The sequence below is a fragment of the Scyliorhinus torazame genome, chromosome 2, assembly GCF_047496885.1.
Source record: "Scyliorhinus torazame isolate Kashiwa2021f chromosome 2, sScyTor2.1, whole genome shotgun sequence".
Taxonomy (NCBI): Eukaryota; Metazoa; Chordata; class Chondrichthyes; order Carcharhiniformes; family Scyliorhinidae; genus Scyliorhinus; species Scyliorhinus torazame.
In genome coordinates, this window is record NC_092708.1 from 19,870,587 (window position 1) to 19,896,177 (window position 25,591).

General features: G+C 49.0%; 2 protein-coding genes and 1 non-coding gene across 3 annotated transcripts; all 3 read right to left on the reverse strand.

Annotated features, from left to right (window-relative positions):
• Positions 1–118: 118 nt before the first annotated feature.
• LOC140386657 (tubulin alpha-1D chain-like) lies at positions 119–11,698 on the reverse strand. The gene is made up of 4 exons (XM_072469189.1): positions 11,586–11,698; positions 2,653–2,875; positions 2,368–2,516; positions 119–1,309 (listed from the first exon to the last, which is right to left on the reverse strand). Exons 1-4 carry the CDS (start codon positions 11,586–11,588, stop codon positions 335–337), a joined length of 1,350 nt encoding a protein of 449 aa, XP_072325290.1. The 5' UTR covers positions 11,589–11,698; the 3' UTR covers positions 119–334.
• On the reverse strand, positions 5,924–6,115 carry LOC140408091 (U2 spliceosomal RNA). The gene has a single exon (XR_011940018.1). It is a non-coding gene; the product is annotated as a U2 spliceosomal RNA (small nuclear RNA).
• A 6,800-nt stretch (positions 11,699–18,498) lies between the features above and the next one.
• LOC140386665 (tubulin alpha-1D chain-like) lies at positions 18,499–25,027 on the reverse strand. Its single transcript, XM_072469201.1, has 3 exons — positions 24,780–25,027; positions 21,872–22,020; positions 18,499–19,558 (listed from the first exon to the last, which is right to left on the reverse strand). The coding sequence occupies exons 1-3, from the start codon at positions 24,958–24,960 to the stop codon at positions 18,575–18,577; spliced, it is 1,314 nt and encodes a 437-aa protein (XP_072325302.1). The 5' UTR covers positions 24,961–25,027; the 3' UTR covers positions 18,499–18,574.
• Positions 25,028–25,591: the final 564 nt, after the last annotated feature.

A 25,591-nucleotide genomic window follows, 5' to 3' on the forward strand; every position in this document is an offset into this window, starting at 1 on the left:
CATAGTTCCACTTTTTGAACAGTATAATGGTATATGGATTATACAACAAAATGTAGTTACATTTATAACATGCCTATTAGTAAATCCTTATACCAAAATATGAGCTTTTACCAGTTGCTCACCAAGTTCTAGATTTTATTTATTATTGCAAACAAGTAAATATTCAGCAAACATACTACAAAAGTAATACAATGTGAGCAAGAATAGCACAACTTCCACTTGGGGAGAAAAAAAAAAGTACAAGATCATATGACTTCCTCTTAGGACACCTTGCACCCGACCAGCAAATTGATCACAACCAACCATCAGGAATGTTAGGAATGCTTCAGTTTTCCTAATATTCTTCTTCTTCACCTTGATCCTCAACACTATCTGCACCAACCTCTTCGTAATCTTTCTCCAAAGCTGCCATGTCTTCACGGGCCTCTGAGAACTCCCCTTCCTCCATCCCCTCACCCACATACCAATGCACAAAGGCGCGCTTGGCGTACATCAGGTCAAACTTGTGATCGAGGCGAGCCCAGGCTTCAGCGATGGCCGTGGTGTTGCTCAGCATACACACAGCGCGCTGCACCTTGGCCAGGTCACCTCCAGGCACCACAGTGGGAGGTTGGTAGTTGATGCCCACTTTGAAACCAGTTGGACACCAGTCCACAAACTGGATGCTGCGTTTGGTCTTAATGGTGGCAATGGCAGCATTGACATCCTTTGGCACCACATCACCACGGTAGAGCAGACAGCAAGCCATGTACTTACCATGGCGAGGGTCACACTTGACCATCTGGTTTGCTGGCTCAAAGCAGGAATTGGTGATTTCAGACACTGATAGTTGCTCATGATAAGCTTTCTCAGAGGAGGTTACAGGGGCATAGGTAGCCAGAGGGAAGTGGATACGAGGATAGGGAACTAAATTGGTCTGGAACTCTGTCAGATCAACATTCAAAGCACCATCAAAACGAAGGGATACTGTAATGGAGGACACAATCTGACCAATCAGCCGGTTCAAATTGGTGTATGTTGGGCGCTCAATGTCCAGGTTTCTGCGGCAGATATCATAGATGGCTTCATTGTCTACCATGAAGGCACAGTCCGAGTGTTCCAGTGTGGTGTGGGTGGTCAGGATGGCGTTGTAGGGTTCCACGACAGCTGTGGAGATCTGGGGAGCTGGGTAGATGGAAAACTCAAGCTTGGACTTCTTGCCGTAGTCGACGGAGAGACGCTCCATCAGGAGGGAGGTGAAACCGGAGCCGGTGCCTCCACCAAAGCTGTGGAAAATGAGGAAACCCTGGAGTCCTGTGCACTGGTCAGCCTATGAAGAAAAGGGTGTGGGGGAGGGCGGAAACAAATAGGTTAGAATTTGGCCAGTGTCCAGAAGGATGAAAATCTAAAATTTCTCCAATGAAAAGATGATTTCATTCTTCAATTACTTTAACTTTGAGGCACCAAGTCCTGGAATCATTCTAGCTACTCTGCTCTGAACCCACTTATGCCCTTTTGAAGGTACAATGTAACAAAATTACCCCAAACATTTCAAATATGGACACAGCAATAATGTAGAAAAAAAAAATCAGATCTTGCTAGATGTTCTAGTACTTGGTGAATGGGCAATAACCACAATGCAAATCCTTATCCAGCTGACAGTGTTTCTTTATGCTCCATGTTCCACTATGTCTTCACTTGCACTTCAAACATTTGATCCATTCATCTGCTTAATTAGTCCCGGTCTCGTTGAATGCCATCAGTATCCCATGGTAGTCTTCTGGTCACCATCAGCAAGTATAATACTATATGATATAACTTCCTCTATCATTAATGAACAGAATGATCAGCAGGCAAAGCAGAAAATGACAATTTGAGTTCTAGAATACTATGTTAATATTCCTTATTTGATCCAATAGATTTGTAGATTTTTTTTTGCAAATGCCTGTTCGGGACCTGGGACTTTTCAAAACAAACCCGTTCTTTTGTATTACCAGGTGCCAATTCAATGATCTACACCTTCAAACCACCCAACACAGGGTACCTTAAGAGCTGTGGATTGATGATTGCCAGCAGCTAGTTGGGAAACTATAAGAAGGCATTTCACTTGTGACTCTTAACACGCATCAAGGAGATGTGATCTTTTAGTTATCCACTCCCTGGTGAGGATTGATACACGTTTTCAGATGTGAAGGGAAATCTCTGAAGCCACCATTGCAGCCGAATGCACCATCACGTCCTCAAATAAAACATATGAAAATAGATCATGTGTGAGTAATGTGGTGATTCAAGAAAATGTAAACACTGACAATTTATCATATTGTTAAAGCATTGCTCAATTAGATTTGTTTCTCCCTTGGTTAATGGATCACAATATAAGAATCTTACTAGTTTACGGAGCTTGTCAAGGACCAAGTCGATCAGCTCCTTGCCGATGGTGTAGTGCCCACGAGCGTAGTTGTTGGCAGCATCTTCCTTCCCGGTGATGAGCTGTTCGGGATGGAACAGCTGCCGATAGGTACCACCTCGAATCTCATCTGCAATACAGAATAGTACCAAGCTTATTTTCCCTCTTCCACGTACACCAGGACAAAGGATACATTGCTGAATGACTAATTTATACAAAACAGCTCTATAAATGGAGTTACAAAAGCATTTTTGCACTGGGCTTACCAATCACAGTCGGCTCCAAATCGACAAAGACGGCTCGTGGGACGTGTTTCCCTGCTCCAGTCTCACTGAAGAAGGTGTTGAAGGAGTCATCACCACCTCCAATGGTCTTATCACTGGGCATCTGCCCATCAGGCTGGATGCCATGTTCCAAACAGTACAGCTCCCAGCAGGCATTGCCCATCTGGACACCGGCCTGGCCAACATGGATGGAGATACACTCACGCTGCGGGACACAAACACAAGTCACACCAAATTAGAAAAAAACGACACATTAGTGATGACAGAAAAAAAAAAACAGGTTGGCTCCTTATGAATTATTTTTGGTTCCATATTAGCCAGGACATTCATACACATACAAACTTAACTAGATAATGCAAATCTAAACTTGCTAAGATTTCCATACACAGATCAATGGCACCTATAATAATGATGGTGGGGGCAGCAGCATGTGGCACAGTGGTTAGCACTGCTGCCGCTGCCTACGGCGCTGAGGACCGGGTTAGAATCCTGGCCCTGGGTCACTGTCCATGCGGAGTTTGCACATTCTCGTGTCTGCGTGGGGTTCACCCCAACACAAAGATATGCAGGTTAGACGAACTGGCCATACTAAATTGCCCCTTAATTGGAAAAATAATTGAGTACTCTAAATTTAATTAAAGAAAAAAAAAATGGTGGTGGTAAATGTTCACTTATAAAGGTATATTAGGTTGGGTTTCACAGAATGGTTACAGGACAGGCCATTCAGCACATCTTTGCTGGTTTTCTGAAAGAGTACCCGATTAATCCAATTAACCCTTTACCCATAGTTGTATTTCTTGCAGGTGCTTATGCTTTACACCAGATGTATGCATATACAGAGTTACACATGTTAAAAATCAGTGCACAATTCCTGTCGAGGCCATTCCACCCCATGTTAGGATGTATGATCCAGTCAAATGTTTCCCTATTATCCATTGCTATCCACACTTCAGGATGTCAGGGATGAAGAGATTTACCAGAATGACATCAGGGTTAAAGATTAGTCGTGGAGAGCTGAAATTATGTTGCTTAAGAGTAGAGAAGGTTAAGGGGAGATTTCGTAAGTGTTCAAAATTATCAGGGGCTTTGATAAAGAGTCAATTCAGCAAATAGAATCATCTGTACCATCTAAACCAGTAACCACTGAATTAGGAACATCACCACTGTTCCAATACCAGTCATTTTAGCTATGTCACTGCAGACAAGAGACTATAAAGAGGCCATCCTGCTCCATATTACTCTGCACTGCCATATAAGCCACCCAGTTTAATGCCACCTCACAAAGCTTTTAATATTTCTCTTTTGCAAACAAATGCCGAATTCCCCGAAATAATTTGTGAACTGTGCTTCAGAGAAGGGGAGATATGGTGTAGTGGTAATATTACGGTAGTAGTAAACAAGACCAGCCTGGTTCACACCATAGGAGCGGTGGAATTTAAATTCAATTAATAAATCAAGAATTGAAAGCTAGTCTCAGTAATGGTGACAATGAGACTATAATTTTGTTGTAGAAACCCATCTGGTTCACAAATGCCCTTTTTGGAAAGGAATTCTGCCAACCTTACCTGGTCTGGCCTACATGTGACTCCAGACACACAGCAATGTGTTCATAGAACATAGAAAAATACAGCACAGAACAGGCCCTTCGGCCCACGATGTTGTGCCGAACCTTTGTCCTAGCTTAATCATAGATTATCTTAGAATTTATAGTGCAGGAGGCCACCCGGCCCATCGAGTCTGCACCGGCTCTGGGAAAGAGCACCCTACCCAAGGTCCACACCTCCACCCCATCACCCAGTAACCCCACCCAACATTAAGGGCAATTTTGGACACTAAGGGCAATTTATCACGGCCAATCCACACTTAACTACACCGCTCTGAAATGGCCTCGCAAGCCACTCAGTTCAAGGGCAATTAAGGATGGGTAACAAATGCTGGTGCACAAATCCCATGAAGATAATCACATTTCACCACTCTTAAAAAATGTTAACGTCTCCATCGTAGCCCACCTTGAAATGAAATGAAAATCACTTGTCACAAGTAGGCTTCAAATGAAATTGTGAAAAGCCCCTAGTCTCCACATTCCGGCGCCTGTTCGGAGAGGCTGGTACAGGAATTGAACCGTGCTGCTGGCCTGCCTTAAAAGCCAGCTATTTAGCCCTGTGCTGATCTTAAAATGTTACCCTCATTGGGCATGATGCAATATACGAACTCTTAACTTTGAAGATTGTCTCATAACCTTTCCAGCTCATGAAAAAAGCCCCAACATCTCACAAAGCTATCCTCCCATTAAAACCCTAGTTAATGCTAACATCTGAATAAACCTGCCCCATCTTTTCCATATCCTTCAGATAATGAGGTACACAAAACCTATTACTTAAAACTGCAATCTAATTGAACCCATCCATCACCTGTGTTTATTAGTCTACACTAGTTGAAAAAGGTCTTGTAGATGTGACGCCATACCAAGACCCATCTGCCTGCTCAGGCAGATGTAAAAGGTCCCATGACACTACTTTAGAGCAGGAGAGCTGTCCCCATTGCCCAGGCCAATATTTATCCTTTAATCAACAGGGATTATCTGGTCATCATCAAATTCTGCACTGTAAATTGTATGATAATCAACATTGTTGAATGTGGAAGCTTAAGTGACTACACACTTCATTGGACACTTGATGCCTGGCAATTGAGAGAAGTGCAATATAATTTTCAAGCCAAGTCTTTAATTTGTGTTTAAACTCTCCATGGCCTCACTCTTCCCCGTCTCCAGTCCTCAGAATCTTGTGCACCTTCACCCCATTGGCAAGTGTATCAGCACTACACTCCAGAACTCTCTAAATCTACCTTTCTGCTTTAAACCTCCTCCCAACAATCATTTTTAGCTCGGTGTCCATTTATTTATATTTCTGCAAAACACCTGGGATTTTATTTCTACAATAAAGGCTATAAATGAAGTTGGAACAAATTGCAAAGCTTATCAATTTTGAAAATATTTTCTTTTAAAATATGCTTACAGCACAAAAATCTAACAACGCTTTTGTTACAAGCACTGCAAGACAGAATTTAGTTACATGCCATTACGTATACTGGATCAGAACAGAACCAAAAGCAGCAGGGCGGCACGGTGGTTAGTACTGCTGCCTACGGCACTGAGGACCCATATTCGATCCCCACAGCGGCTCACTGTCCATGTGGAGTTAGCACAATCTCCCAGTGTGTTTCAGCCCCACAACCCAAGATTTTTTCTCTCTCCTACTTTTTCTGAGTTACAAAACCAGGGCTCAGAGTGTGGACAGGGGCGAACCCCTAATCCAGCTCCTTGCCTGCTCCAAAAAACAATTCTAAATGAATCCAATTCATGGTCCCCACAAGAGGGACATACTAGACCTGAGCCAAAAGGCAGAGCAGATACTACACTTGATCTGAGCCAAAAGGCCGAAGCGATCCCACAACATAAAAATGTGCAGGTTAGGTGGATTGACATATCTTTTTATTAAAACAGTAAAAAATATATTCAAGGCCAAAGGTACAAACGCTAATTTTGTGTTGGAGAAATAGGGTACCCTCCCCTCAGTGCCAACACACGGGGAGGGGGAGGAAAGAGGGAGGGTAGGATACCATGCTAAAACCAGAGGCTGGTTTAGCACAGGGTTAAAGAGCTGGCTTTGAAAGCAGACCAAGGCAGGCCAGCAGCACGGTTCAATTCCCGTACCAGCCTCCCCGAACAGGCGCCGGAATGTGGCGACACGGGCTTTGCACAGTAACTTCACTGAAGCCTACTTGTGAAAATAAGCGATTTTCATTTCATTTCAATTGCCCCTTAATTAGAAAAAAATTTAATTGGGTACTTTTTTTATAAGCACTAAAAGCAGCAAAATACTGAATCCTGTTACATGGAAATAGATTGGGCAAATAAATTGTCCTAATATAGCTCACCATTGTACACAATAGATAGTGGCCATTTGGACAGGAACAATCAGAACATAATTAGAAACATTTGGCATGGTTTAAAATGTGGAATTTGCTGATTGCATATGCAGAGGTTTCACTGACGACAAACATAAGCAGAGTTGCCAAATTCCAAACAGATTACACATTCAGCAAACTATTTCCACATGTTCCCCAATCAGATCCTGACCCATGAGAGCGTCATGTTCAACCGTTTTCTTTCGAATTTAGTTGAAAGATGAAAAATGTCCCTCTTTAAATTTAGCAGATAATCAAACACGATAGTTTGTATTTTGCAGAAACTGGATATAATTTCTGCTTTCAAAACAAAAGGCCTCACATAGCTGTAAAATATTTTTAACATTATATTAAGCAATTAAATCTCACTGTTCACAATTGCAATATCCTGTCACCCAATCTTCAAATTTGTGCTCTTGAAAGTGCACTGATACAGAACAATGAGCCGAAGAATTAGTTTAAGACAGTCAGCGGGAGCAGAACAAGAGGGTGTGGCCAGGCGCATTAAATCAGACCTCCCCAGGAGAACCCTGCACTAGCAACTGGATCAGTAATTAGAGCACGGCTCCAGAAGACTGCATGCATGCAACCAGAATAAAACACCATAATAAAGGCCCCCAATATATAGGGAACATCAAAATGATTTATTGAGAGGCTTTGGAGAGAACGAATCCCAATCTGTGCTCTTTCAAATGCTGTCGATACAATCTCTTCCCTGGCTGGGAGCATACGGAGTGAGCAATTAGTCAACGTTTCCCCTTGCGGGAGACAAGAACGGGGGGTGCGGGGTTTAAGAAAAATAAGACGGAACCCAGTTAAAAAGGAGCTGAGAAGAAATGTTTTATTTTGAGGGTGATGAATCTTTGGAACAGTCTTCTAAAGGGCTGCACCACTGTAGAATCTTAATCAGAGGCTGTTCATATGATAGTTTGTATTAATTTTCAGTTGATTTTAGCACTGAACCACAAGCATAATAACGACACATTTGAACCAACGGGCTTGTCTCGATGTTGAATTTTTATGCTGGGAGAATTTTTCATAGAATTTACATCGATTTTTCATAAATGTACAGGAGGCCACTTGGCCCATCGAGTCTGCACCAGCCCTTGGAAAGAGCACCCTACCTAAGCCCACACCCCACTCTATCCACGTAACCCAGTAACCCCATCCAACCTGTTTTGGACACCAAGGGCAATTTAGCATGGCCAATTCACCTAACCTGCACATTTTTGGAGTGTGGGAGGAAAGCCACGCAGACATGGGTAGAAAGTGCAAAGTCCACAGACAGTGACCCAAGCCAGGAATCAAACCTGGGACCCTGGAGCTGTGAAGCAACTGTGCTACCGTGCCCCCCCAACTCGGGGGATTGGATTGGATTTGTTTATTTTCACATGTACCGAGGTCCAGTAAAAAGTATTTTTCTGTGAGCAGCTCAACAGATCATTAAGTACATAGGAAGAAAAGGGAATAAAAGATACATAATAGGGCAACACAAGGTATAAAATGTAACTACATAAGCACCGGCATCGGATGAAGCATACAGGGTGTAGTGTTAATGAGGTCAGTCCATAAGAGGGTCATTTAGGAGTCTGGCAACAGCAGGGAAGAAGCTGTTTTTGATTCTGTTTGTGCATGTTCTCAGACTTCTGTATCTCCTGTAGAAGCCAGGCTGTTCCCAGATCGAATTATTTGTCCTATCCACTTCCTCTCTAACCTCTCCATCCAATCTATAGAACTCTTATCTATGGAAGGGGAGATGGTGGCACAGTGGTAATGTTGCTGGACTCCAAATGCAATGGACCAGGCTAAGGGACATGGGTTCAAATCCCACCATGGCAGCTCAAGAATTTAGATTTGGGGCAGCACAGTAGTCAGCCCTTCTGCCTCACAGCATCAGACACCCGGGTTCAATTCCGACGTTGGGTGACCATGCATGGAACTTGCACGTTCTCCCAGTGTCCGTGTGGGTTTCCTCCCAGTCTGAAGATGTGCAGGTTAGGTGCACTGGCCATAATAAATTGCCCCTTAGTGTCCAAGGATGTGCAGGTTAGGTGGGGTTATGGAAATAGGGCAGGGTGCTCTTTCAGAGGGTCGATGGTGACTTGATGGCCTCCTTCTGCACTGCAGGAATTCTATGGTTCTTACCCTACCATATTTCAACACCGGCTTCCTTCCGGTGATTTCTCAGCTCTGCCTTGTGTCAGTCAGTGGTCCATGTTGCAACAACTCAACACACCTTCCTCACTCCAATATATTAATAATCACTTATTTTCTGAAGGTTATTTTCTGAACACACAAAAAAGCTTCAACATGCTTCTTAAAAATGTAATGACTTATGCCAGATTAAGAGACAGCTGCCAGATCAAATTAAGACAAATACTAGGTAACAATGATCATGACAGAGCAAAGTAAAAAGGACACCGAGCATCTGCAGGTGACAGCAAAATATGACCTTTTTAAAAAAAAAAGTAGAACAAAGCTAGTGCCATAAAAAGGTGTCCAGTTTTGCTCGCCCTTTTACACTTTACTGCTGGAGACACGCTTCACTTCTGGAGGCTCACCTGGCCCTAGTCAGGAAGGTCAGGAGAGACAGGGGTTGTGGCGTGGTAATCCTCCTCTGCCGCTGATTGCCACTAAGTTACCGCCTATGTCATCAATTAAGAGTTGCATTGCAATTTACATTTCCCACTTACCAATCACATGGAATGAAGGGTCTTCATTTATCCAGCTAAAACTGTCTAGTCTCAATAGAGCTGAATTAGTATTTAACCTGCAATGTAACTTGCCCATCAGCCTGTGCACACAAGTCTCATGGACCGCTAACCTTTCATGCTTAATTGCCGTGTTTAAATCCCTCTGCGGCCTCACTAACCTAATCCAACCCTACGACTGCCTTACCCCAAATGGCAACTGCTTCTCTGACACAGCCACCAACCTTCATCATCCATTATGGTACCCTTGCATGGATAAGTTATGTGGAAAGATTGGAGAGGCTGCAATTATTTTCCGTGGAAACATAATAAAGGTATTAAAAATTAAGAGGGAAATTGACAAGAGTGTATATAGAGAGAAGTTATTTTCACAGGCAAGCAGGTTAGTGTCCACAGATTAAAAATAATTGGCCAAAGAACTACAGGAAATGAGAAATGTCCTCAAGAGGATTAAGATTTGTGGTACACAACCCGAGAGGGTGTTGGAGGCAGATTCCAATGGAAATCCTAAAGGCAGCAAAGTATCTGAACAAGAACTATTTGCAAGGTTATTGGAAGGAGGGGTTGGGGTATCAAGCTAAATTGGAGAATTAAAATAAAAACTAAATATTGCAGATACTGGAAATCTGAAATAAAAAAAGAAAATTCTGGAAATACTCAGGAGGCCTAACAGCATCTGTGGAGAGAGAAACAGAGTTAATGTTTTAAGTCAAAACGTGGCTTTATACCATCGAAAGACAGGAGGGGCAAAAGGAAAGGTCTGCGACAGGGTACAGGGCAGAGAAAAGAATGGTGAAGGTGCAGCAGAGACAATAAAATATTAGCGTGTAAGTGCCAGAATTAAACTAACACATGGCAAATTAACAGAAATCATGGTTTGAAGTTGTTCAATTCAGAAGGCTGTAAAGTGCCTCATCGGAAGAGTAGCGGAGGCTGGGTCATTGAACCTATTCAGGGCAGTTTGGATCAATATTTGATAGATGAATGAAGGTCTAGGTGGGGCAGGAAGGAAATTGAGACCACAGCCATGAAATTAAAAGCAAATTACTGGACTGAGCCGGCCTGACAGTGCGGCACAGCGGTTAGCACTGCTGCCTCACAGCTCCAGGAACCCGGGTTCAATTCCAGCCTCGGGTGACTGTGGAGTTTGCACTTTCTCCCCGTGTCTGCGTGGGTTTCCTCTGGGTGCTCTGGTTCCCTCCCACAAGTCCAAAGATGTGAAGGTTAGGCGGATTGTCTATGCTAAATTGCCCCTCAAGTGTCCAATGATTAGGTGGGGTTACCGGGCTACAGGTGGGGGCGTGGGCTAAGCAGGGTGCTCTTTAGAGGGCCGGCATAGCCCTCAATGGGCCAAACAGGGGCTGGTTTAGCACACTGGGCTAAATCACTGGCTTTTAAAGCAGACCAAGCAAGCCAGCAGCACGGTTCAATCCCCGTCCCAGCCTCCACGAACAGGCGCCGGAACGTGGCTACTAGGGGCTTTTCACAGTAACTTCATTGAAGCCTACTTGTGACAATAAGCGATTTTCATTTCATTCAGCCTCCCTCTCCACTGTAAATTCTGCAACAGCATCTGTGGGGAGAGAGGGGCGGGAGCTGACGTTTCGAGTCTGGGTGACTCATTGTCGAAGCTTTGCCAAGAAGAGTCGGCCATGATCTGACAGAATGGCTTGGAGGGCCAAATGGCCTCCTCCCAAGTCTAGATCTTCCGGGGGGGGGGGGGGGGGGGGAGAGAAGGAGGAGGAGCCCCCCCTTTCCCCAGGATCTGCAGGCACATGCCCCACCCCCCAACCAAGAGGCGGCAATGCGGCAACTCCACCATTCGGGAGGGGAGGGGGGCTCGGACCCAGCGCATGCGCGATGGCGAACGAACCCCGCCCCAGCAGTCGGCATTCGCGCATGCGTACCGGCGCCCTCCTCATGGGCGAACTCCGCCATTTTGGTGGGGGGTGGGGGGGTTGGTGGGGGCGAATAAATCATACCGCTCGAAAATAATGGCCTTTCATTACAAACCAGGTCGTGATTTCATCGACATCCATCCGATTGCGGGCTTCCCCCGCCCAGGCCGGGATATTTTGCACCCGGGTAAGGTGATAAAAAATAAAAAGCGGGGAGCCGTTAGTCAGGGTATGAAAGAAAAAAACCAAGCTGCTGTCAGGAAACTTGATTTGAGGAGCACCGAGGCGGTTTGAAAGGAGCCGCTGAGGGATGGGGAGAAGGGGGGGATACCACACATACCATTCTCTCGTCTTCGGCTGGCGCGCTTTGCTCGGGAATGAACAACAGGACTCAGCTCCTGTCAGTGCGCCTGCGCGGAGGCGGGGCCAGTACGTCATCGCGTGATCGGGAGCGTGTCGCGTCATCGGGCCACAAGTCCATTCAGCCCATCCAGCCTGCACCAGCCCTCTGGAAAGGGCAGCCTGTGCCCAGGCCCACCCTGCACAACAAAAAAAAGGGGGCAATTCGGCACGGCCAATATAACTAGGTTTGGCCAGTGGGAGGAAACCGGAGCACCCGGAGGAAACCCACGCAGACACGGGGAGAACGTGCAGACTCCGTGCAGACAGTCACCCGGGGCTGGAATCGAACCTGGGACCCTGCCGCTGTGAGGCAGCAGTGTTGACCACTGTGCTGCTCTCTGGAAAGCTGGCAATGCTGGAGAGCTGTAGTAGAAACAGACCCGGAACTTCCTGGTTCCCCTTAGGAGGCACCCCAGTAATACGCTGGGGAATCCCTCGAGGAAGTTTCCACATAAGGGTTCGCCCGGCAATTTCCCTGGTCAGACCGCCCCTTCTCCGGGGGGGTCCAATCCAACCCATTGGTCATCCACAAGACCAGTCCAATCCATCCCCTCCCTCCGGAACGGTCAACCCACCCCTCCTCTATGGTACATTCCTCTCCCAGCCTGAGTCCCCAGTGCTGTGAAAAGGGGCTGTTTCTTACTCCTCTGTGCCCCAGTTATTCTTCACCGATGTAGCCGAGGCCACGTTCCACTGCTCCTGTCTCGCCGAGTCTGAGTGAGAAAGGATGTGCGAGATAAGGGCTTTGGAATCCCAGTGTGGGTAGATCCATCCAGAGTGGCAATCTGCCTGAGTTTTCCGCTCTAAGGAACTTACCAGCCAGAGATCTGCACGTACTCAACAGATCAAGCAGCATGGTAGAAAGGTCAGACAGAGCCAGCATTTTGGTGCCAGGCGCGGGTGCAGTGGGTAGCTCTCTTGCCTCTGAGTTACAAGGTTCAGGGTCCATGGGTTTGCATAGAGGTTAAGAGCAGGCTTGAACCTGCTGTGCCATTCAATAAGGTCATGGCGAATATGATTATAGTCAACCTCACTTTCCTATCTATCATCTCTCCCCCCCCCCCCCCCCGCCTCCCATACCCTCCAACTCCCTCACCAATCAAGAATCTTGATACTCTCAGAAAAATAAAAGCTCATGGGCATTCAAGGGGAATTGGAAAGTTGGATACAAAATTGGTTCAGCAAAGGGTAATTGGCGGTGGGTATTTTTGTCACAGGAATGTTATTTCCAGTGGGGTCCCACAGGGCTCGGTACTCGGGTCCCTTGCATTTCTTGGTGTATACCAATGATTTTGGCCAGCACGGTGGTGCAGTGGTTAATAATAATAATCTTCATAGAGCCTACTCCCGGATAGATTTTTTTCATTTTGAGTAGGGCGCTAATCCTGAAAGTGGAGGGAACGGAATACTCGGCCATAGCCATCTCGGACCACACCCCGCATTGGGTGGAGCTGGAGTTGGCGGGAGGAGAGGGACCAGCGCCCGCTGTGGCGCCTGGATGTGGGACTGTGGCGGATGAGGGGGGTGCGGGGGTGTATTGAAAGATACTTGGAGGCCAATGACAACGGGGAGGTGCAGGTGGGGGTAGTCTGGGAGGCGTTGAAGGCAGGGGTCAGGGGAGAGCTAATCTCCATTAGGGCCCACAGGGAGAAGAGAGAGAGGAGGGAGAGGTTGGTGGGGGAGATTTTGAAGGTGGACAGGAGATATGCAGAGGCCCCCGAGGAGGGGCTACTTAGGGAGCGACGGAACCTCCAGACGGAATTCGACCTGATGACTAGGGGAAAGCAGAGGCACAGTGGAGGAAAGCGCAAGGGGCGGTTTATGAGTATGGGGAGAAGGCGAGTCGGATGCTGGCACACCAGCTTCGTAAGAGGGAGGCAGCGAGGGCGATTGGTGGAGTTAGGGATAGAGGAGGGAATACGGTGCGGAGTGCGGTGAGAATAAACAAGGTACTTAGGGACTTCTATGGGGATCTGTACAGGTCTGAGCCCCCAGCGGGGGAGGAGGAGATGCGACGATTCCTAGATCAACTGAGGTTCCCGAGGGTGGAGGAGGAGCAGGTGGCTGGTTTGGGGGCGCCGAATGGGCTGGAGGAGCTGGTTAAAGGATTGGGGAACATGCAGGCGGGGAAGGCCCCAGGGCTGGATGGGTTCCCGGTTGAATTTTATAGGAAATACGTGGACCTGCTGGGCCCGTTGCTAGTGAGGACTTTTAATAAGGCGAGGGAGGAGGGGACCTTGCCCCCGACAATGTCCAGGGCGCTGATTTCTTTGATCTTGAAGCGGGACAAGGATCCATTGCAATGTGGGTCGTATAGACCGATCTCGCTCCTCAATGTTGACACTAAGTTGCTGGCGAAGGTGCTGGCTACGAGAATTGAGGACTGTGTCCCGGGGGTGAATCATGAGGACCAGACGGGATTCGTGAAGGGTAGGCAGCTAAATACAAATGTGAGGAGGCTCCGCAATGTGATTATGATGCCCTCGGTGGAGGGCCAAGCGGAGGTAGTGGCAGCTATGGACGCGGAGAAGGCCTTTGATCGGGTGGAGTGGGAGTATCTTTGGGAAGTGTTGCGGAGGTTTGGGTTCGGGGAGGGGTTCATCAGTTGGGCCAGACTGTTATATAAAGCTCCGGTGGCGAGTGTGGCTACAAACCGGCGGAGGTCGGAGTACTTTCGGCTGTACCGGTCGACGAGGCAGGGGTGTCCCTTATCCCCCTTGTTGTTTGCGCTGGCAATTGAGCCGCTGGCCATGGCACTGAGGGAATCTAGGAAATGGAGGGGATTGGTCCGGTGTGGGGGAGGAACACCGGGTGTCATTGTATGCCGATGACCTGTTGGTGTATGTTGCGGATCCAGCGGAGGGGATGGCGGAGGATCCTGAGGGAGTTTGGGGACTTTTTGGGATATAAACTCAATGTAGGGAAGAGTGAGCTCTTTGTGGTGCATTCAGGGGACCAGGAAAGGGGGATAGACGAATTACCGCTGAAGAGGGCGGAAAGGAACTTCCGGTACCTGGGGATCCAAGTAGCTAGGAGTTGGGGGGCCCTGCACAAGCTCAATTTGACGCGGTTAGTGGAGCAGATGGAGAAGGATTTTAAAAGATGGGATATGCTGCCACTCTTACTAGCGGGTAGGGTGCAGTCGGTCAAAATGACGGTCCTCCCGAGGTTTCTCTTTGTGTTCCAGTGCCTTCCCATTTTGATCCCCAAGGCCTTTTTCAAACGGGTAAGCAGGAGCATCGTGGGATTTGTGTGGGCGAATAAGAGCCCGAGGATGAAGAGGGTGTTTCTGGAGCGTAGCAGGGTCAGGGGGGGGCTGGCGCTGCCGAATCTGTGTGGCTATTATTGGGCAGCCAATGTGGCGATGATCCGTAAGTGGGTAATGGAGGGAGAGGGGGGCGGCGTGGAAGATGTTAGAGATGGCATCCTGTATGGGCACGAGCCTGAGGGCGCTGGTGACGGCACCGCTGCCGCTCTCGCCGACAAGGTACACCACGAGTCCGGTGGTGGCGGCGACGCTGAAGATCTGGGGGCAGTGGAGGCGACACAGGGGCGAGGTGGGAGCCTCGGTTTGGTCCCCGATTCGGGAGAATCATCGGTTCGTCCCGGGAAGGATGGATGGGGGGTTTCGGAGCTGGCATCGGGCAGGGATTAAAAGATTGGGGGACCTGTTCATCGATGGGACGTTTGCGAGCCTAGGGGCGTTGGAGGAGAGGTTTGGGCTACCCCCGGGAAATGCATTCAGGTACATGCAAGTGAGGGCGTTTGTGAGGCGGCAGGTGAGGGAATTCCTGCTGCTTCCGGCACGTGGGATTCAGGGCAGGGTGATTTTGGGTGTATGATTGGAGAAGGCAGGGTTTCGCCGATTTATCAGGAGCTGCAGGAAGAGGAGGAGGCCTCGGTGGAGGAGTTAAAGGGTAAGTGGGAGGAGGAGCTTGGGGAGGAGATAGATGAGGGTCTGTGGGCTAATGCCCTGAGTAGGGTTAACTCTTCCTCCTCTTGCGCCAGGCTCAACCTAATACAGTTCAAGGTTACTCACAGAGCGCATATGACAGGGGCGAGGTTGAGTAGGTTCTTTGGAGTGGAGGACAGATGTGGGAGGTGCTCGGGAAGCCCGGTAAACCACGTCCATATGTTCTGGTCGTGCCCGGCGCTGGATGGGTTTTGGAGGGGTTTTGCGAGGACTATGTTCAAGGTGGTGAACACCCGGGTTAAGCCGAGCTGGGGATTGGCATTATTTGGGGTATCAGACGAGCCGGGAGTGCAGGAGGCGAAAGAGGTCGGTATTCTGGCCTTTGCGTCCCTGGTAGCCCGGCGGAGGATTTTGCTATTATGGAAGGACGCGAAGCCCCCCAGAGTGGAAGCCTGGATAAATGACATGGCAGGGTTCATCAAGCTGGAGAGGATAAATTTTGCCTTGCGAGGGTCTGTGCAAGGGTTCCTCAGGCGGTGGCCACCGTTCCTAGACTATCTCGCGGAGAGTTAGGAGGAGGTCAGTAGCAGCAGCAGCCCGGGAGGTGGGGGGGTTCTCTTGGGGTGGCGTTTGAGTGAAGGTGTTTTTTCCCCTCTTATTTGTGCTTTTTATTGTTATATGGGGGGGTTACTGTATATGGGGGAAATCCAATGTATATTTTCTACTTTTTGTGTTCTTGTTGCTTTCTTTTTGTTGGGGGGGGGGGGTTTGTTGAAAATCTGTTGAAAGACTTGAATAAATATATATATTTTTTTTTAAAAAATAATAATAATCTTTATCAGTGTCACAAGTAGACTTGCATCAACAGTGCAATGAAGTTACTGGGAAAATCATCTAATCGCCACACTCCAGCGCGTGTTCGGGTACACTGAGGGAGAATTCAGAATGTCCAATTCACCTAACAGCACGTCTTTCGGGACTTGTGGGAGGAAACCGGAGCACCCGGAGGAAACCCACGCAGACACGGGGAGAACGTGCAGACTCCGCACAGACAGTGACCCAAGCTGGGAAATGAACCCGGGTCCCTGGCATTGCACTGCTGCCTCACGGCACTGAGGACCCCCGGTTCAATCCTGGCCCCGGGTCACTGTCCATGTGGAGTTTGCACATTCTCCCCGTGCCTGTGTGGGTCTCATCCCCACAACCCAAAGATGTGCAGGGTAGGTAGATTGGCCACGCTAAATTGCCCTTTGATTGGGGAAAAAAAAGAATTTGTGTACTCTAAATTTATTTTAAAAATAATGAATATACGGATTTCAATGTCCGCAGCATGATTAAGAGGTTTGCAGATAATTCAACTACCCGGATGATTGACAGTGAGCACGAAAGCTGCAGACAGCAGGAAATTATTAGTGGATGGGTCAGGTGGGCAGAGAAATGGCAAATAGAATTCAGTTCAGTGCAGTTTGAGGGTAATGGATTTCAGAATGACAAACAAGGAGAGGCATCGTTTAATCGATGACAGAAAAGGGAGACAGAAACCGCTGGCTACGCAGGTTCCATTTCCAGTGCTCCTCGGGGGCCTGGAGAAGCAGGGTCTGGGTTTAGGGCCTGAGCACGGGGTCTGGGCCTGATCCTGGCGTGAGGCGCTACGTCTGGCAGCATGGCTTGCATTTCACATCAGGGTCTGAATCTAATGTGAGGGATTGAATTAGGTGTGAGGGCCTGGGTCTGTCTCAATAAATCAGCAATGCAAGGAATACACAGAATCCTAAAAGGTGTAAAGTAACCTCCAATTTGGGTTTAAGGAATGATAATCGGAATATCTTCTAAATGGCCAGATGCTCGGAGCTGTGAATGATCAGTCAGATTAAGTAAAAAAAAAATTTAAAGCTAAAGGGCAGGTACATTTAAAAAAAAAATTAATAGAATGTTGACCTTAATTATCAGGGGGCTGGGTTATAACTGGAGCCCTGCATTCAATTCTGTAATTCTGGAAGGATTACATTGCGGGGCGGGTGAAGAGCTGGTGCCGTGCAGATCCTTCAGGATGATACTGGGGATAAAAGGGTTAAATTATGTGGAAAGGTTGCATAGACCTGGCCTGTAGTCCCTTGCGTAGTGGCGATTAAGACGTGACCTAATTGAGATACTTAAGATGATTAAAGGAGTTGATATGGTTTGAGTGAAACTATTTCCCCTGGTTGATGGAGGGGAGGCCAGGGCGGGGGCGTGGCGGGGAGGGGGGAAGGGGGGGGGGTGTTAGGGATTAACTTTGATACTGCAACCAGGCCATTCAGGAATGATGTCAGGAAGCACTTCCTCACAGAATGAGTCGTTTAAACCTCGAACTCCCTCCCCCAAAATGCCATTGGAGCTGGGGGTCAATGAAAATGTCCAAACTGATCGATTTTTGTTGTGTAGGGCGGGGTACTTGGGGCGAATAGAAACAAAGGCCAGCAAATGGAATTAAGATGAAGATCTGCCATGATCTGACCGAATGACAGAACTAACCCAGGAGGCTGAATGGCCTCTTCCTGTTTGGGACAATAAAATGGATACAACAACTGCTGAAAATAGACAAGGTTTTATTGTAATCGTTATAGCTGCATATATCTCACATATTCCACTGATACAATCCATAATGAGAAGTAAGGGATGATCGATTGTTGCTTTGAATTCGTTTTAAAGTAGTTGTTGCAAGTACTTTGCACAACCAATGAACTGGAATTTTGTGTAATTAGAAGAAAGAGAGTTATCTGCAAACGCTGAAGCTCAGAAGTACAAACATGTCGAACGTTACCAGCAATGAAAAAAGACAAGTTCAGCGGCAGGATCCTTCTCCAGATTTGCTAACCTTTCTTTCCGGCTGACGAGGTACCTGCAGTTTATTTTTAGCTCCCATTTTGTGCCTATCCTCTAGTTAAGAATGCCTGTGATCAAGGGATTTTCCAATTGAATCACACCAACTTGCTGATCCCAAATATTAATAATGCAGGGCTACTTTTGCGTGTCTAATATTCCTCACCTTCTTCTGCCTCTCCTTCGCCTTCAATGCTTTCAGTGCCAACCTCTTCGTAATCTTTCTCCAAAGCTGCCATGTCTTCACGGGCCTCCGAGAACTCCCCTTCCTCCATCCCCTCTCCCACATACCAATGCACAAAGGCGCGCTTGGCGTACATCAGGTCAAACTTGTGATCGAGGCGAGCCCAGGCTTCAGCGATGGCCGTGGTGTTGCTCAGCATACACACGGCTCGCTGCACCTTGGCCAGGTCACCTCCAGGCACCACAGTGGGAGGCTGGTAGTTGATGCCCACTTTGAAACCAGTTGGGCACCAGTCCACAAACTGGATGGTGCGTTTGGTCTTAATGGTGGCAATGGCAGCATTGACATCCTTTGGCACCACATCACCGCGGTAGAGCAGACAGCAGGCCATGTACTTACCGTGGCGAGGGTCACACTTGACCATCTGGTTTGCCGGCTCAAAGCAGGCATTTGTGATTTCAGACACTGATAGTTGCTCATGGTAAGCTTTCTCAGCTGAGATCACAGGGGCATAGGTAGCCAGAGGGAAGTGGATACGTGGATAGGGAACCAAATTGGTCTGGAACTCTGTCAGATCAACATTCAAAGCACCATCAAAGCGAAGGGAGGCCGTAATGGAGGACACAATCTGACCAATCAGCCGGTTCAAATTGGTGTATGTTGGGCGCTCAATGTCCAGGTTTCTGCGGCAGATATCGTAGATGGCTTCATTGTCGACCATGAAGGCGCAGTCCGAGTGCTCCAGTGTGGTGTGGGTGGTCAGGATGGAGTTGTAGGGTTCCACGACAGCTGTGGAGATCTGGGGAGCCGGGTAGATGGAAAACTCTAGTTTGGACTTCTTGCCGTAGTCGACGGAGAGGCGTTCCATCAGGAGGGAGGTGAAACCGGAGCCGGTGCCTCCACCAAAGCTGTGGAAAATGAGGAAACCCTGGAGCCCCGTGCACTGGTCAGCCTGAGAAAACAACACATAAGCTTTATGCAGAAACACTGCAGCAGAACAAGACAGCAAGCTGCCTCCAATAGGGTAATTCACCCTTAAAACAAAGGATAAGCAGGCCATTAGAATAATATCCGGTGTAAGCAACTTAGTTATAAAGATAGCTGAAAAGACAAGGCCACAATACTTTAGAGACGTGTTTGACTTTGGGTGATCTGATTGAGGTTTTTAAGATGATGGCAATAGTGGATAGCGTTCAAATAATGGCCATTGATTTGATGTACTTCTGAGGCCGTATAAGGCTCTGGTCAGACCCCATTTGGAGAATTGTGAGCGGTTTTGGGCCCCGTATCTAAGGAAGGATGTGCTGGCCTTGGAAAGGGTCCAGAGGAGGTTCACAAGAATGATCCCTGGAATGAAGAGCTTGTCGTATGAGGAACGGTTGCGGACTCTGGGTCTGTACTCGTTGGAGTTTAGAAGGATGAGTGGGGATCTTATTGAAACTTACAGGATACTGCGAGGCCTGGATAGAGTGGACGTGGAGAGGAGTTTCCACTTGTCGGGAAAACTGGAAGCAGAGGACACCATCTCAGATTAAAGGGACGATCCTTTAAAACAGAGATGAGGGGGAATTTCTTAAGCCAGAGGGGGGGGGGGGGGTGAATCTGTGGAACTCTTTGCCGCAGAAGGCTGTGGAGGCCAAATCACTGAGTGTCTTTAAGACAGAGATAGATAGGTTCTTGATTAATAAGGGGATATCTGGTTATGGGGAGAAGGCAGGAGAATGGGGATGATAAAAATGTCAGCCGTGATTAAATGGTGGAGCAGACTCAATGGGCCGAGTGGCCTAATTCTGCTCCTATGTCTTATGGTCTTATGGAAGTCATTGGCAACAGATATGGAGGGAAGTAAGGGGAATGATTTTTACTCCAAGAGCTGTCAGGATCTGGAACGTTCTACATGAAAAAAGGTGTTGGAAGCTGATTTTATAAATGATTTTAAAAGGGAGCTAGACGGGACTTGGTTGGGTGCAGTTCCATTAACACTCAAAAAGCTTGACATCATCCAGGACAAAGCAGCCTGTTTGATTGGCACCCCATCCTTCATCTTCAACATCTCCCTCCACACAGTGGCAGCCATGTGTACCATCTAACAGATGCACTGCAGCAACTCACTGAGGCTCCCTCAACAGCACCTTCTAAATCCGCGACTTCTATCCCGTAGCAAAGCAAGGGCAACAGATCCACCGGATCTGGTGGCACAGTGGCTAGCACTGCAGTCTCACAGCTCCAGGGACCCGGGTTCAATTCCAGCCTCGGGTGACTGTGCGGAATTTGCACGTTCTCCCCGCGTCTGCGTGGGTTTCCTCCGGGTGCTCCGGTTTCCACAGTCCAAAGATGTGCAGGTTAGGTGGATTGGCCATGTTAAATTACCCTTTAGTGTCCAAAAAGGTTATTTGGAGCTACTGGGAGCTGGATTCTCCGTCCCGCCCCGCCACATTTCTGCCCCGACCCGCCGGCGGGATTCTCCATTACGCAGGCCGGTCAACGGGGTTTCCCATTGTGGGGCAATCCCACGCCGTCGGAGAATCCCGCCGGCGGATATTCCCGCCGTGGTTTACCGGGATAGGGTGGAGGCATTGGGTTAAGTGGGGTGCTCTTTCCAAGGGCCGGTGTAGACTCGATGGTCCAAAAGGCCTCCTTCCGCACTGTAAATCCTATAGTCCTGACTTGGAACTATATTGCTGTTCCTTTCTCCCTTTCTAACAGCACTGTGGGCGTACCTACACCACATGGACTGCAGTTATTTGAGAAGGCAGCTCACCACCACCTTCTCATGGGCAATTTGGGATGGGCAATACATGCTGGCCTAGCCAGCCACACCCACACCCATGAATGATTAGAAAAAAGGTGACTCGCAGGCAAAGATGTAGACATCCCTTAGCTAAGATGTTGGATAAAACTGGAGCTCGTAATCCCAGGCCGACATTCATTGCCAGTATTCAGGGAGTGCGGTCTTTTGAGTGAGATGTTAAATCAATGGATGCACATCAAAGATCACAATGTCACTACTTAGGGGAAGAGCAGATTTGATGTGCTGGGACAGTATTTATCCCTCAATCAACATTACAAAAATAAATGGATGATTTGACCATTTCTCTCACTGCTGTTTGTGCGAGTTTGCAGCACGTAAATTGGCTGCTGTGTCCGCCAACGTTACAGTATAGACCTCTTCAATAAATACTTAACTGGCTGGAAAGGAGGGGCAGAAATGCAAGTCCTTTCTCTTTATAATTCACAAGCCCATAACCGTGAACTTAACACTTACCAACTTGCGAAGCCTGTCCAGGACCAAGTCGATCAGCTCCTTGCCGATGGTGTAGTGCCCACGAGCGTAGTTGTTGGCAGCATCTTCCTTCCCGGTGATGAGCTGCTCGGGGTGGAACAGCTGCCGATAGGTGCCAGTACGGACCTCGTCTAGAATACATTTACCATGAAAGGTTTTGAATGCTTGTCCAAGAATATACACACTGAGCCACATGGGCCAATCCACCTAACCTGCACATCTTTGGACTGTGTGAGGAAACCGGAGCACCCGGAGGAAACCCACACACACACGGGGAGGATGTGCAGACTCCGCACAGACAGTGACCCAAGCCGGGAATCGAACCTGGGACCCCGGCGCTGTGAAGCAGCAGTGCTAACCACTGTGCTACCGTGCTGCCCCTGAAAAGCCAATTAAAGGGCAAAGGGACCAAAGTAGAGGAAATAAAAACAGAAAATGCTGGGAGTACTCAGCGGGTCTGACAGTGGCCGCTATTCTCCCCCCCCCCCCCCACGTCGGGTGGGAGAATCGCCGGAGCGCCGCGCAAATCGCGCCACGCCGCCCCGCCCCCACGCGCGATTCTCCCCCCCCGCCCGGAAACCAGCGGCGCGTGATTCGCACCGGGCTGCTCGGAGAACCGGCAAGCGGCGCTTCTCCGGCCAGGTGGGCCGAGCGGGGCGCTACGATACGACAGGTTCCTGTCGGTGCCGTCCATCCCTGGTTGCTGCTGGCGGGAACGCTGCGGGAATGCTAGGGGGGGGGGGGGGCCCTTCACCGGGGTGGCCTCCGATGGGGTATGGCCCGCGATCGGGGGCCCACCGATCGGCAGGCCGGCCTCTCCCCCCCCCCCCCCGGGCCTACCTCCTTCTGCGCGCGGCCCCAGAACACCGGCCCCATGCTGGTGAGGGGCCAGCGTGCGTAAGACGTTCCCTGCGCATGCGCGGGTTGGCGCGGCGCCCATTTGGCACCGCGTAAGGACGCTGGAGCAGCATGAACCGCTCCAGCGCCTTGCTGGCCCTCTGTGGAGTCCAGAATAGGTCGTACCTGGGCCCTGTTCGTGCCGTCGTGAAACGCGACGGCGTTCATGATGGCGGGAACACTTGGCCTCCATATCGGAGAATCGCCCCCAGTATCTGTGAAAAGGAACACAGAGCTAACCTTTCAGGTCTGGAATTGGAGGAGGCCGGTGGCGGCCTCTGGGCAGGGTGGCACCCTGGCACTGCTAATGCCATCTGGGTGTCAGCCTGGCATGGCCAAGATGCCCAGGTGGCACTGCCATGGTGCCATACTAGCAGTGCCAAGGTGGCATTTTGACCAGGCATCGGGTAACCTCGCTCTTCTGAGGTGACAGGAATCATGTTGAGATTAACCATCATGGGCGGCACGGTAGCACAGTGGTTAGCACTGTTGCTTCACAGCTCCAGAGTCCCAGGTTCGATTCCCGGCTTGGGTCACTGTGCGGAGTCTGCACGCTCTCCCCGTGTCTGAGTGGGTTTCCTCCGGGTGCTCCGGTTTCCTCCCACAAGTCCCGAAAGATGTGCTGAATAGGTGAATTGGATATTCTGAATTCTCCCTCCCTGTACCCGAACAGGCGCCGGAATGTGGCGACTAGGGGCTTTTCACAGTAACTTCATTGCAGTGTTAATGAAAGCCTACTTGTGACACTAATAAAGATTCTTATTATAAAGAGGAACTATTTCTCCTGGCAGAGGAAGTTTAGAACGGGGGCCCAGGCCATTCAGGGGTAATGCAAGGAAACTCGCCTTCACACAGAGGGTGATTGACTTCTGTAACTCTCTCAGTCCCCAAAACACTGAGACTGGGAGTCAATTAAAAAATTGTAAAGCCAAGATCGATAGATTTGTTCTTAGACAAGTAATTCAAGGGTGAGGGTAACATGGGGCATGATTCTCCGAAATGGAGACAGAGAGTTCGGGCCGTCGTCAACGCCGTCGCGTTTCACGACGGCGTGAAACGGGTGTGGGGACGACTGATTCTGTCCCCCACAGGGGGCCAGCACGGCGCTGGAGCGGTTCACGCCGCTCCAGCCTCCCTTCCCGGCGCCAAATGGGCACCGCGCCAACCCGCGCATGGGAGGTTGAGCCGCGCCAACCCGCGCATGGGCAGTTGAGCCGCGCATGCGTGGGGGACTGCCTCAGTGCACCGGCCCCGATCAACATGGCATAGGGGTTCAGGGGCCGGCCGCATAATAAAGTAGTGCCGGGGCTGGAGAGGCCCCGATCGCGGGCCAGACCCCATCGGAGGCCCCCCCCCCCCCCCGGCGAAGGGGCGCTTTTCTCCGCTCCACAGGCCGACCCCCCCGACCCTGCACGCAGAGTTCCCGCCGGCTGGGAGCAGGTGCGGACGGCGGCGGTGGGACTCGGCTGTTTCCGCGCGGCCGTTCGGCCCATCGGGTCGCAGTCGCAGCGATTCTCCGGCCCGGCTCAGGGTTCGGAGAATCGTGCCCATGGTGATTATAAATGAGGGTGGCATGTGGCGCAGTGGGTTAGCACTGGGACTGCGGCGCTGAGGACCCGGGTTCGGTCCCGGCCCCGGGTCACTGTCCGTGTGGAGTTTGCACATTCTCCCCGTGTCTGCGTGGGTCTCACCCCCGCAACCCAAAGATGTGCAGGTGAGCTGGATTGGCCACGCTAAATTGCCCCTTAATTGGAAAAATAAATAAATAAATGGGTATTCTAAATTTTTAAAAAATGGTGGTTATAAATGGATTTAAGATACATCTCATCTATCATCTAACTGAAATGGCGGAAAAGGCTCCAGGGGCTAACTGGCCACCTCTTGTGCCTTCATAAGATCACGGAATTGAAAATATACATAAATGAGAAGGACAGTGTTGCTGAGTGAGAGATTCTGACTCTGAGAAACATAGCGTCGCGGTCCTTTGACTTACCAATCACAGTCGGCTCCAAATCGACAAAGACGGCTCGTGGGACATGTTTCCCTGCTCCAGTCTCACTGAAAAAGGTGTTGAAGGAGTCATCACCACCTCCAATGGTCTTATCACTGGGCATCTGCCCATCAGGCTGGATGCCGTGTTCCAGGCAGTACAGCTCCCAGCAGGCATTGCCCATCTGGACACCGGCCTGGCCAACATGGATGGAGATACACTCACGCTGCGGGAGAGAAATGAGCAATTACTATTACATAGAGTTAGATAGAATAGGGTCTGGGTGCTGGTCTTTATCCTCCATGCGTGCCTCCTTCAACCTTGCTTCATTTCATTCTATCCGCATACATCTATTACACCTCCCCCCTCCTTTATTATGAGTTCTGCAATTCTTAATTTCAGGCATAATATGAAATTAATAAAAGGTCTGCGGGGGGGCTAATTTCAATACCAGACTAAGCTGGGAACTCAAGCATTAGATCATCTTGTCTTCCTTTTAAGACATAAAAGAGCATCCGTATTATTTTATTCATTGACGGGATGTGGGCGCCACTGATTAGGCCAGCGTTTATTGCCCATCCCTAATTGCTCTTCAGAAGGTGTTGCTTTTATTTTAGCACATTCTGATCTCTTAATGTGCCACTATCCGCACCTTCTTAGTCATTATCTCTACCATTTACATTCCCGTTGTCTTTGTTCAATCCCCACTTATCGCTGGCCCACTACCCAGTCCCATAAATCTGATCTTATTTCCAGTTGTCTCAGACTCGAACCGTTAGCTCCCTCCTCGCTCCACAGATGTTGCCAGGCCTGCT

What these genes read in the sequence shown, in the direction of transcription:
- LOC140386665 (XM_072469201.1), bottom strand. Translation starts at nt 24,960, where the DNA reads ATGGGCAATGCCTGCTGGGAGCTGTACTGCCTGGAACACGGCATCCAG. An exon ending in TTTGGAGCCGACTGTGATTG is followed by an intron (nt 22,021 to 24,779) that starts GTAAGTCAAAGG and finishes AATGTATTCTAG; the next exon opens with ACGAGGTCCGTACTGGCACC. An exon ending in TGGACAGGCTTCGCAAGTTG is followed by an intron (nt 19,559 to 21,871) that starts GTAAGTGTTAAG and finishes TTGTTTTCTCAG; the next exon opens with GCTGACCAGTGCACGGGGCT.
- LOC140386657 (XM_072469189.1), bottom strand. An exon ending in TTTGGAGCCGACTGTGATTG is followed by an intron (nt 2,517 to 2,652) that starts GTAAGCCCAGTG and finishes TCTGTATTGCAG; the next exon opens with ATGAGATTCGAGGTGGTACC. An exon ending in TTGACAAGCTCCGTAAACTA is followed by an intron (nt 1,310 to 2,367) that starts GTAAGATTCTTA and finishes TTTTCTTCATAG; the next exon opens with GCTGACCAGTGCACAGGACT.